Raw genomic sequence first — 13,226 nt, forward strand, 5'->3', positions numbered from 1 at the left:
TGTGGTGTAAGACAGTCCTAGGGCTCTCAGCAGCTGTTACCGGGCCTCGACCAGGAATAGGAGATTTCTGAGTTGGATTATCTTGCAAAGCCCCCCCAAGAGAGACGCCTATCTCTGGTCCCTGCCCCTACCCAATCAACTTCTCCCTTTAAGGATGCCTCACTCAACACCTTACTAAGGCTCCTGGAACTTTGGGTCCCCATGCCTCAGCCTATGACCACCATATCCCACAGACTGAGATGGGTAGGAGAGAAGCTTGGAGCATGTGCTCTGGGATTAGCCTGAAGGAGTCCAACCTTGGCTCACTCACTTCACCTCTTGGAGCTCCAGTTCCCTCACCCATAAGATGAGGATAAAGACATTTGACATCAAATTAAATTCTTAAACTTGTCAAATGAGAGAAACTTGATGTCTATTGAACAAATTTATTCCACAGAAGCCACCACAGACCAGTTGTTCTCACAGTGTGGTCCCTGGACCATCAGCATCACCTGGGTACTTGTTAGAAGTGCAAATGAATGGACCCCCCTCCCTTCTCTATTGACTCTGGGGGTGGGGCTCAGCACTCTGTTTTAGCAAGCCCTCCAGGAAACTCTGATGAGTGCTAAAGTTTGAGAACCAATACCCCAGAAAAACCTAACAGATGGGCAACACATAGGGAGAAGATATGTGGAACATCAACATCCAACAAGGGACAGATACCTAAAATTTGTAAGCTACTCTTGCAAATCAACAGGAAAAACACAGGAAGCCCAACAGAAAATGAGCAAAAGATATGAACAAGCAATTCATGGAAGGGGAAGCACCAATGCACAACAAGTATAGGAGGAGAGTCTAAATCTCAGGATTAACAGAGAAATGCAAGTTAAAACAAGGAGGAGCAGCTGGAGAAATAACTCAGTGGAGAGTGCTTGCCTGGCATGTATGAGACCCTGGGTTCAATCCCCATCCTACAAAACAAAACAAACCACCAAAACAACAACAACAAAATAACCAATGAAGAAATGCCACTTTTTTTTTTTTGTCAAATGAAAGAAACTTGATGTCTTGATGAAACTTTTTTTGTCAAATGAAAGAAACCACTGAGCCATATCCCCAGCCCTTTTTTGTGTTTTATTTAGAGACAGGGTCTCACTGAGTTGCTTAGGGCCTCACTAAGTTGCTGAGGCTGGCTTTGAACTAGTGATCCTCCTGCCTCAGCCTCCTGAGCCCCTGGGATTAGTGGCATGCACCACTGCACCCAGCAGGAAAGCCATCTTATACTCAGACTGGTAGGCAACAATTATAAAGTCAGTGTAAAATCTGATGGATGCATGGGGTAACAGCATCATCCACATGCCGCTGGTGGGGCCATTCTGGAAGAATTTAGTGAAATTTAAAATGTATACGCTTTTTGATCTAGTAATTCCACTCTTGGGGATGGAACCCAAAGACATTTTCACATAGGCCCATAATGAGGTCAAGTACAAAGCTGTTCATCACAGCATTATTGGAAGCAAGCTGGATATCCCTCACTGGGGAAACAGATAAATAAAAGAGTGGATGCTCAGCTCAGAACATTTTGCAGTAGTTGGATGCAATAAGCTAGATTTTCCTACAGCAACGTGGGTAGAGCTTAACAACATTATGGAATCAAAAAAGAAAGCAACAGAATGAGGCCTTATGCAATACCACTTAGGTCTAGAAACACACACGCGTTGTGTATTCTATGAACAGAGACATTTTAGCATGTAGGGGCGGGTGCTCATGGGGAGAAGTGGGTGGAAGGGGAATAAAACAAAATAAGACATCAGGAAGTTTCTCCAATGGACCAGTGATGATGGGATGATCATTTCCCACAAGCTGAGTATGAATCATGGAACCTTCTGGATCCAAAGATCTAACAATATAACTTAAAAACCGATAATAGTATGTACCTCAGTAAGTATCACATGTCCAGCCACTAAAGGCTTTGTAAAGTTTGACAAATATATTTGAGCTTCTCTAGGGGCGTCTCTGGCCTCCTCTCAAGCCTCCCAGCCTTTACTGAGGCTGTGCAGAGCGTTAGCCTTATCTTGACTTCTCTAGGTCTCTACCCCTGCTTCCAGATTTCTTTGACTTTCCCAGACCCCAGGATGTTGTTCACAGAGTTTTGGCTGTTCTCTGGTCTGGGGTTTAGGCACAGAGCCAGTGTGTAAGAGCGTTGTTAAAGGAGACTCCTCCCCCACCAAACTGAGCCCCCTGACAGTCTTCTTAACATCTCACCCACCTCAGTTCCCGCCCTATGGCTCCAAGGCCAGACGCGTAAACTGACACAAAAAGTGTTCCATGTGGAAGGGAACAGCCTTTACTGTAAAGTGCCTACCATGTGCTAGGCCCAGCACTAGGGTCTTGACCTTCACCATCTTCCTGAAAATTGTTAGGGCTGAAATGATTACAGAGATGAGAAATGGGAGATCATAGCTAAACAGGATCACGAGAATCCCTCCCTTTTTTTGGCTCTGTTTCCCAGTCAGTAAAATTGGGCAAACAGAGGTCTCTGAGTTCTGGATTTCTTTTTTTTTTTTTTCCTTTCTTTCTTTTTTTGGGGGGCGGGGGTGGTGGTGGTGGTGGTGTTGCCGGGTAGTGAACGGGATAGTCTCTTCTCAGTCGGCCAGCAGGTGGAGCTACTCTTCATCCCTCAGCCTCCAGAAAGCTGCGGGGATTCGAAGTCCCCAGAAGGGAAGGGTGTCCTGGAGCCGCGCTCCTAGGGGACAGTGGGACAAAGCAGGGCCGCTGCCCATCCTCTTGGTCTGGCAGCAGACGCGCCTGCCGAACCCTGGGAGACCCTCTGGTGCTTTAGGGCCCCGCTTCGCACGCCCCCTGCAGGAAGCTATCAGTACTGCAGGATGCTGAGCCCCGAGGGCAGGGATGGAAACCCCGGCAGTGGAAACCTGTGACCAGGGTGTGACTAGGGGTCCCCGGGATGGGGTTCCACATGAAAAAGTGAGGGAGATTCAGGGGCTGGCTGTGGGGTCACCCCTTGCACTCCCTCTTCATGGGCGGAAGTCACAGGTAGTTGTCTTCAGCTGCATCGCCTCCATCCCTGGACTCATCTTCCTCATCATCGTCATCGTCGTCGTCTGGGGCCAGAGCCTCGATGTCGTGCGTGATGTCGGTCAGCAGCCGGTGGAAGGCCTGCGCCTCGGGCCGCTGGGCTGCACCGTCGTAGCTGCGCACAGCGGAAGCTGACGTGGAGCTCATGCTGCGCTTGATGCGGCCGAAGCTGTCGGTGAGGATGCCGCCCTCACGGATGCCCACACCCTCCAGGAAGCCCTCAAAGTAACCGATGTCCTGGTCCGGGATGAAGGGCCGCATCCCTGCAGGCCGCGGGGTACAGTGATTCCTGGGGTTCAGCTGCTTCCCCTCCCACAGAGGCCGCTCCCTCCTTGGAAATCTAAGTTGAAATCCCTGCGCTGCCAATCACTGTGAGGCTTTGCCTGCGGTCCTTAACTCTGGGCAGATAATGATGAGAAGCTCAGCCCACAGTCAATGCTCACTACGTGTTAACTTGCTTAATATATTGTTCTTATGATTGCTATATTCCACATATTAGCTACATGACTTTAATTAAATAATTACTCTGAGCCTCACTTTCTGCACCTGTAAAATGGGGACAAATAGTATCTACTTCCCAGAACTGGGGGCTTTCAACCAGATATTTGGCACATGGTAACTGCCAAACACCTGTTAGCTTTTCAGTATTAGTATTCCTATTGTTATAGTCATCCTTACTAGCTGTATGACCTTGGACAAGTTTTGTAGTCTCCCTCTCCGTTGTCACTCTAAGATAAAATGGCTGTACCAGGGTCCTGTTTTTCTTATAAGCCATTTCCTAGCTCTGTTTCAAGGCCCTTCCCTTCTCTGCACCTTAGTCTCCTTGTCTACCCTATAGTCTCAAGATCTTGGCCAGAAGAATAAGGAGGAAATACTCCAAGGTGGTGCTGGATTGCTGACATCAAGGGCCAAATAAGAGCCTTAGCCAAAGCCTGGGAGGGTCAGGGGCTCACCTAGGAGGAGGAACTTGCGACGGTCTCCGTAGAGCTTCAGCAGGCCGGCACAGTAGTCCTGGATGGGCAGGCCCAGGCGGTACTCCCGCAGCAGCAGTGCAAACTGCTGGATCTCGGGGGGCCCCAGCTTACTCCGCAACTGTGGACGACACCCCTGGAGATCAGTCCCAGAGAGCAACCCCACCCAACCCCTGCCTGACAGAACCAGAGCCCTCTCTACAAGCCCTCCTCCAAAAATTCTTTCATGACCTTCTCAGGGGACACCAGCCCTGTTGGGCTACATCCAAGAATGGGATTTCGATTCAAGCTGCCTGAGTCCAAATCCTAGCTCCCTGGGTGACCTCTATGATCTCCGGTAGGTCCCAACCTCCAACTCTTGCCTTCCCCCTCTGCAACTGAGGATGACCGTGGCCCCTCTCTTGGGGTTGTTGAAGGTGTTGGAGTAGTGTCTGGCAAACACCCAGTGAATGCTGGTGGCCTGACATGTGACAAGGCCTTTCACAAGCTGCCCTCAGTTTTACTCTTCATCTCGGTCCCTGACCTCCAAGGTCCCCTGCTTTGTCAGTTCCAGCAGGGCTGTGTGTGGGAAGCCGTTCTCGCACAGGATTTGAGCTACCTCTCTGGCTGGGTGTGAGGCGCTTAGACACACTGTGTCAGAGCCTTCCCCACCCTTCCCCAGGTGCGAGGGCTTATCCGTGTGGGGGTGTGCCTGACCACTGACCTGAAAACCAATCACTGACCATGACCTTGGAATGCTGCCCCCCTCGACCTTCATTGGATGGAATTTTCCCCTGAATTTTTTGTTCCCCCAAAAAAGCTCACTCCCTGGCGAGTTTCTCTCTCTCTTACTGGCCTCTTGTTTAAACCTCGCTACCGCGTCAGGTGGCTAGAGACAGGAGCTGGGAGGAGCCGTCTCTGAGCTGGGCATAAAAGGTAAATTGAGAGTCATGTCTCTTTAATTTGAACTCACTAGTTAATTTCTATGTTTCGAACCTCTATTATGAAGCTAGCGTGCTGGTCGCATGGCTGAGCTGTGCACGATTCCCAAAATGCACCTATGTGTATCTACTTCCCTCTCCAATGTCACTCTAAGATAAAATGGCCCGGGCCCGTGCTGTCCCCAGCTGCCCCAGCTCACCGTGATCATGTAATCTTGCAACTGCTCCAGGCTCAGGCCACTGTGGTCACTGCCACTGCAGTGGGAACCGTGGAAAGAAGGAGTTGACGTGCCGCTGTAACACGCTTCAAATGTGTCCTGGGAGCCATTGCTGTAGGGACAGGAGGAAAGGGGCCTTCATTTGCCACTCACTGGCTCTTCTCCCTGGGGTGAACTTCAGGTGGGTGGGGTCAGCCATCACTGCTGTGGGGTCTAGGATGAGGCCTCAGGCCCATCCAAGGCGGTTTTGGCTTCCAAGGCACTGCATGATCTGACCTCTGGGACCTCTCCAGCCTTGTCCCTCACTTGTTCCCTCTTGCTCTTTTTGTTCTGGTCTTCTCCTTCCTTCCTTCCTTCCTTCTTTCCACCAGGGATTGAACTCAGGGACACTCGACCACTGAGCCACATCCCCAGGCCTTCTTTGTATTTTATTTAGAGACAAGGTCTCAAGGAGTTGCTCAGGGTCTCACCATTGCTGAGGCTGGCTTTCAACTTTCGATCCTCCTGCCTCAGCCTCCTGAGCCACTGGGATTACAGGTGAGCGCCTCTGCGCCCGGCTTCCTTTTACTTCTAACACTCCCAGAGGTCCTTGCACAAGCTCTTCCCTTTGTCCAAATACCTCTCTTCCATTTCCTTTTGCTCAAGCTCTTTTTTTGAGGGGGGGGGGAGAGGGATACTGGGGATCGAACCCAGGGGTGCTCTGCCACTGAGCTATATCCCCTAGCCCTTTTTAAAAATTTTATTCTGAGACAGAGTTGTGCTAAGTTGCTAAGTCTGGCCTCGAATTTTGTGATCCTCCTGACTCAGCCTCCTGAGCTGCTGGGATTATAGGCATGGACCACAGAGCCTGGCTCAAGCTAACTTTTGTTCATCCTTTGATTCCAAATGTCGCCTCCTCAGGGAGACCTTCCATGATCCCCTCAAAACCAGGTTAGACCTTTTCCAGATCCTCCACCCAACATTCCCACTGACCACTGCCTCCCCCACACCCTCTTGCGTGGCCACATGGCCTTTCGCCTGCTCATCAACACACAAAGCTCCATTCTGTTCGGAAGGTTTGAGCTTGCTCTTCCCTCTGCATGGAACAGCCTGTCCTCACCCTCCAGGTCTTGGTTCTGGTGTCATCAGCTCCATGAGGCCTTCCTGTCTCCCCGGATGAGTGTGGTCCTCTCAGTCTCTCCTTCCTGGCTTCTCTTCGGGGCTTAGTACCATTAATGCTCACCCCTGCCCTACAGGCCATTGCCTCCTGTGCTAGGTTGAGAACTTGGCAGGAGCAGGGGCTTTGATTTTCTTCTTTTTGAGTACCTACTGTGTGCCAGGCATGGCTCTTGCCCTCTGTCTTTTCCTGCTGTATCTCCAGCACGCAGGACAGTGCTTGGCATGTAGAAGGTGCTAACTAACTATGGCCTAATAAAATATCAACCCTAGTCTCTAAATTGTTCTAGAACCACCTTGCATTATTACCTCCAGAGAAGCAGGACAGCTTCCTGGGTGAGGGTGTGGACTCCTGGTTCATCTCCCAGGCTACCACTTACTAGGTGTTTCACCCTTGGAAAGCTGAACTTTCCCTTTTCCTCAGTTTTCTCCATCTATAAAGTGGGAGGATGGAAATCGGTGTCCTTGAGGAATGAAAGCAATTCTTATTTATAAGGTATTTAGAATCACGGACTCTATGGAATAAGTAAATAGTAGCAGCTATAATGTTGCTATGTAGCCACTAAAAAAATAATGAAGTGCATTATAGAGAGCATTTGGCACATAGCAAGCTCAAAAAATGTTAGGCATTACCATGATTTTCGTCTCTGTAGCAGAATCAGGTTGTTGATGGACTAGCCTAAGGGGTACAGAATCTTAAGAAGGCAAATCTATTGCCACTAAAAAGGAAGAACAAGAAAAGAGAAAAAAGGGGGGCATATATAACTGGCAAGCACTGCTATTCACCAACCCAAAGCCCTCAGTAACATGGCCAGGGTAACCAGCTGACATGGATTTTCCCAGGACGTTCTTTTACCACAGAAAATCCCATATCCTGGGAGACCCCTCATTCTCGAGCAAACTGGGACAGTCAGTCACCCAAAACAGACCCCTGGGCAGTGTTCCCAACTGAAATTTCTTTAAATCCTCCATGTTCCAGTCTTGCTTGCAGATAATGTAATGACCATGTGACCAATCAGATGACCAATAAGATGGAAGCAAAAGTTGCTGAGTGGGAATCCAACAGAAGTTTTAAAAGAGGCCTCTAGCATGCTACTGTGATGGCTGGAGCTCCGACCACTATCCTGATCCATGAGGTGACCCCGAGGATGGAAGCAAGCACTAAGGAGGGTGTGGCAGGAAAAGAGGGTGTGGGTCCCTGAAAGGCGCTGAGGCCCTGAACTCCTGCTCTATTTTATGTAAAACACAAGAAAAAAAAAGTTCAATCTTCTTTCAGCTACTCTTATTTTTAGGGTTTTAAATTATACAGACCCCAAACTAAAGTAAAGTAAAATTATTTTTGGCTTTAGCTGTGATTTTGACCCTGCAGGCCACCATGTCTGGATAGCTGGGAGAGAACGGCAGACCTATGTGGACCCAGTCTGGGTTCTTGTCCCCTGGATGCTATAAACTCACCGGAGCCCAGGGCTCATATCACCTCCCCTCACAGTGCCTTGCATCTCCACCCAAATTAAGGCTGGGTCATATTCTCCTACCCTCTCATGAAGAGTGACCTCATTTGTGTAGGGGTGGGGAAGCAAGAGCGGAGTTCCTGACAAGGACGGTACCTACAAGGAGCTGCAGCAGCTGAAGTCCGCGTCATAGGCGTAAGTCCCATCTGTCCGGCAGCTGTCACCTAGACCAGACACAGAGGGACTATCAGAGTGGCAAAGTGGCACCAGGATCCCTGGCTCCTCTGGGCAACTCTCCTCCCCAATCATGGTCAATAGCACCTTCCTGCCTGCCCACCAGGGGCCTTGGGAATAGCAGGGGAAGGGACAGTGTGGACGGTGGTTGTAAACTGTGTGTTTGAGGCAAGACAAGAAGAATCTTATGAGGGGAAAAGAAGTCAACACCGTCAGAGGAAAACAGCACTATTTTCAGAGAACATGCCTCTTTCCAGAGTGCTGTCCCATCCTCCAGGAATTGTCCCTAGCCTCTGGGCTGAGCTCACTCAGTGTCACTCCTCAGGTGAGACTGGCTTCTCATTAACGCTCTCACAGCACTGTCTGGCTACACATTTATTTGTGCAGTTATTTGATTACTGTCAGGCTGCCTCAGCCACAAAGATTTGAGAAGAGGGGGCCACCTCTGGTTTTGCCCATCAGTGTATCCATGTCACTGGATCTGACGTGGTAGGCACTCAGGAATATTTGTTGAAACTGTTGAACGATCTCATTCACTTGACTGTCATCCCTGGGAGAGTTGAGAGCTGTCCCAGCTCCTACTGGTAGGAGAGACTTCTAAAGACAAGAACGGGAGCCCTGTTGCAGGAGCTACACAAACAGGTACTACACTTCTGGGGGCTGTGGTTAGAGTTCACTTAGTGGCCCTGAGAAGTGAGGTTGTTGCAAATAGAAGCTTTTGAATCCAACAGATCTGGGTTTGAATCCTGACACTGACACCAACTACGTAACCTACCATAGGAAATAGTCAATTTACTATTGACTCTTCTGGGCCTCAGTGTCCTCATCTGTAAAACTGCAATCATAAGGCCCCAAGGGTTCTTACATCCCTTGTGATGGACCTGTCCTGTGCGAGGCCAAGAGGGCAGATAAGTTGCTATGAGGATTGAATAAGATTTGACACCTGAATATCAACTTGATAGTCGGTGATCAATAAATGCCTCTGTTAATCTCATTCTCATTTCAGCCCTCGACTGTATCCAAGGTCCCATCTGCAAATATTGGTTTTGATCTAGGAGCCAAGTGAGACTGGAAGGTTCAGAAAGATAGTTCATATGCTTGGATTTGGTAAAGTATCCAAAACAAAAAGAGAAAAGTTCAAGTGTGAGGAGCTCAATCTGAACTGGGCATCCTGAACATCTTTGATGGAACCAGGTTTGAGGTCATCATGAAGATCAACATTTTATTTTATCTACATATTAAGGGGACACTGTAATTTTGGCAGAGATTAGGATCCCTAAAGGCCTTCACTAGCCTTGAGTCCTTGGCCATCCTTCCTCCCCTACCTCTGAGGATGCTGCACAGAAGGGGAGGCCAGGGACCCCGGTACTCACTGCGGCTGCAGAGCCATGGCCGGTCAGGTGTGGACGTGTAGTGGTAACCAGCCCGGTCCACACACTCGATGCTCTGGTCTCCATAGATGATCTGGAAGACCTGACAGATGAGCGCACAGGACTCCTCGGCGGCATCCTGGTCCAGGGAGGAAGAGCAGAGCTCAGGCCCTCCCCACCACCAGGAAGCCTGCCGCCTCCTCAAACGCAATGGGCAGGCTCCGAGGCACTCGCCTGTGGGCCCCTTTAAATCAATATCAGAGATGTTCCCATCAAAATTATATGGCCACTCTCTGGGTTTCATGACTTCTTTATAGAATCCAGAGAACTCTGTCTTCTCTGCCATAAAAAATGTACTCCAATTTATGGGAGTCCTGAAACTTATCAAAAAGAACTGTAATCTGCCAGGCAGAGTGGAACATGCTGGTTATCTCAGCAAATCAGGAGGATTGCAGGTTCAAGGTCAGCCTGGGCAACTTAGTGAGACCCTCAGCAACTTAGTGAGACCCTATCTCTAATAATAATAATAATAATAATAATAATAATAATAGACCATGCTTGTAGCTCTGTGATAAACTTCCCCCAGACTCAGTACTGAAATAATAATAGTAATAATAATAGATTAAGCTCCAATTTAACTTAATACAGGTACAAAAGTTGAGATCCAGAGAGAAGGAGGCGCTATTAGAAGTATGAAGATGCCGGGCGCAGTGGCACACGCCTGTAATCCCAGGGACTCGGGAGGCTGAGATAGGAGGATCACGAGTTCAAAGCCAGCCTCAGCAACAAATGAAGCACTAAGCAACTCAGTGAGACCCTGTCTCTGCAAAATAGGGCTGGGGATGTGGTTCAGTGGTTAAGTCCCCCAGAGTTCAATCCCTGGTATCAAAAAAAAAAAAAAATGTATGAAGATTTTAACCTCAACATAGTTACTACTACTGGATGCCATATTTAGATAAGAGCTTCCCATTATTCAGTGTGAAAATCAAAGTAGAATGAATACATAAACTTCATTCTCTGGTTGAAGGAAGGAATCCAAATTCCTGGGTAAAACTTTTTTTGAGACTGCACATTCTTTGAAGAATTCACATCTTTATGTGTTTAAGCAGAGACACAAAAGAAAGCATTAATTAATGAAAACAGAATATTTTCTTGCAGCTATTATCTATTTTGTGTCTCTAAAAAGTCCAAGGTATAAATTCAAATGTAACTCAGGATAGGCATTCGGGGGTTATGAGGAATTACTAATCATTAAACCAGGACTGATCCTTACAATGACCCTACAGAGTGGACAGAGCAGAGAGGATCCTTATTTTATAGTTAAGATGCTAAGATGTAGAGTGGTTCAGTGATTTGCCTGGGCTCAGAGAGCAGGTCTGTGGCATTAGATAAAACTGGCAGCACGTGTGGTTTTTGACTCTAACTCCTTTACCCTCCTGGGCACCACGATGCCTCAGAAAGGAGCCCAGAGGCTCAGACACCCTGGAGAGCAACTCTTATTTATTTACTCATTCCACAAGTTCTCATTTCATCTTATTATGTGGCAAGCTCTAGGCCAGGCCCTCTACCCTAAAATCCCCACAGGCCAGTGGGGTAGACAGTGAACACTGTCACCTCTGTGTGGAATCTGATTTCCAGGCCCATCCCTCTGCCGACTCCTTCCTCTTCCTTGCCCTTCAGTTTGAAAAGCACAAACTCACTTTCCCCTCTCCCAATCTGCTTATTTCCTTCCTAGTCCCCACGCAAGGTATAATGTAAGATGCATTAATTTATTCATTCAGCCAATTGGTATTTAATGTGCACTTATTATGTGCCAGGCATGGTTCTAGGTGCCAGGGGTACCACAGAGAGCCACCCAGAACACACAGGTCTCTTGCACTCTACAAGGAGGTCAGTCTGGCTAGAGTGGAATAAAGTGTGGAGGTGGCGGGAGTAGAAAGAGGTGAGGCCAGAGAGGGGCTGGGGGTCATGGCTGGAGCTTGATGCCCTTTTAAGCAATTGTAAGGATGTTGGCTTTTACTCTGAGTGAAAGAAGGAGCCACTGGAAGATTCAGAGCAGTGATATGATGTGACTTCTGTGTTAACAGGACTGCTCTGATTCTGTAGGGGAGCAGACTATAAGAAAGGGCTGAGCCAGCGAAGGGATGACATCATGATTCCAGTGACAGAAGATGGCATGTGGGTCTAGGTGGGGACAATGGAAGATGCAGAAGTGGGTTTTGGTCATATTTGAAAAATAGGGTCAACAGGATTTATTGACAAGAGCACACAGGGTGTGGGTGTGTGCAAAGGGGAACGGAGGGAGGGAGAGAAGGGGAAGCCAAGCACCATTGCAAGGTTTCTGCCTGAGCAACAGAAGGATGAAGCTGCCAGTCACCAAGACAGGGAGGTCAAGGTCCTCAGGTTTGGGGGAGGAGATCCAAAGCTCAGGTTTGGATGCATTAGGCTTGAGATGGTCATTAGACCTTGGAATGGAGAGGCTGAATAGAGATTTGGTGATAGATGAAATTATGGGGGTCCCAGTGTTTTAAAAGTCACGAGACCAGGTGGGCATGATGGTGCTTGCCTGCAATCCCAGCTACTTGGGAGACGGAGGCAGAGGATGGCAAGTTCAAGGCCAACTTTGGCAACTTAGCAGGAAACTGTCTTAAAATAAAAGTTAAAAGGGCTGGGGTTGTGGCTCAGGGGTAGAGTGCTTGCCTAGCATACGTGAGGCAATGGGTTGGATCCTCAGCACCACACAAAGTAAAGTAAAAATAAAGACATTGTGTCCACCTTAAAAAAAAAGTTAAAAAAAGAAAAGAAAACTGGAGAGGCAGTCTGTGGTGGAGCTCTTGAATACCATGTGCGAGGCCCTGGGTTTAACTCCCAGTACTGCCAACATACGGACATACACACATGCTGAGGGACTACAGATCACCGAGAAATAAGTGTGGCCAAGGGATGAAGATCCAGGATAATGTTTGAGGCACTCTAACTTTCAGAGGTTGCAGAGAAGAGAACCAGCTCTGGAGAAGGAGCCAGGGAGGCAGAGGAAAACCAGAATGTGTAGAGCTAGACCCAAGTGAGTGTCTCAAGGGGAGGGAATCTTGTTGTGTGTAGATTCCTGGTGACTGTTCACCTCTCCCTCCAGGCACCACCTCTGTTTTGTTCACTCCTGCTTATACAGAGCAAGAAGACAGCTGGAGGCCCTAAGGCAGAGGAAAGCTTAGAAGGCTCAGGGCTTGAAAGTGCCAGCTAGCCTGTGTGCTGGCAAGGGAGGACACCAAATGTCTTGCTCACCTCTGCATCCCTAGCACCTAGCCCAATGTCTAGCACATGCCGGGCACTCAATACACACAATCAAATGAATAAGAGCAAGGGTGAATGTGGAGAATGAGGGAGATTGGCGGGAAGGCAAGAATGGCAGTTATGTCTTCTGCCTTGCTCGCCACATGTGCTCCTCTATGCACTCTGAACTTCCTAAGTTTGAATCTTGAAGTCATCATCTGCTTCCCGTGCAACCTCGCATTGGTTACCATATCTCTGGATCTGTTTCTGTCCCTACAGAATGGAAATAGCTATATTATTTGCCACTAAATATTGCCTTGAAATTTAAATACTAATGCCATCTCCCGTCTGCTGAGGTTTGGCACTCCATTCGTGCTGGTCTTAGTGTCCTCGTGATTGTTATTGTGATGGTGCTGACATTGTACTGTAGCAGAAGCTGGGCTTGAGGAGAGGGTTACTATCAAGTGTATTGGCCATTTTGTTTTCGTCCCATTGTGGGACCCAGGGAGATGTGTCCCAGAGGGCATAGGGTGGGAGTCATGGGCACACCTAAGTCCTGGGT

At 48.5% G+C, this 13,226-nt stretch overlaps 1 protein-coding gene across 1 annotated transcript in view; it reads right to left on the minus strand.

Moving 5' to 3' along the window:
* Nucleotides 1-2,303: 2,303 nt before the first annotated feature.
* The window catches only part of Ccm2l (CCM2 like scaffold protein), a 19,125-nt gene continuing 8,202 nt past the window's right edge, over nucleotides 2,304-13,226 (minus strand). Inside the window, exons 6-10 of the mRNA XM_048810549.1 lie at nucleotides 9,398-9,822; nucleotides 7,951-8,014; nucleotides 5,167-5,296; nucleotides 4,029-4,167; nucleotides 2,304-3,338 (exon numbers count right to left, since the gene is read on the minus strand). Coding sequence (XP_048666506.1) covers nucleotides 3,028-3,338; nucleotides 4,029-4,167; nucleotides 5,167-5,296; nucleotides 7,951-8,014; nucleotides 9,398-9,822 — 1,069 coding nt within the window. The 3' untranslated portion in view covers nucleotides 2,304-3,027. The remainder of the gene's footprint in view (nucleotides 3,339-4,028; nucleotides 4,168-5,166; nucleotides 5,297-7,950; nucleotides 8,015-9,397; nucleotides 9,823-13,226) is intronic.

This window comes from Marmota marmota, unplaced genomic scaffold (genome assembly GCF_001458135.2).
Source record: "Marmota marmota marmota unplaced genomic scaffold, marMar, whole genome shotgun sequence".
Taxonomy (NCBI): domain Eukaryota; kingdom Metazoa; phylum Chordata; class Mammalia; order Rodentia; family Sciuridae; genus Marmota; species Marmota marmota.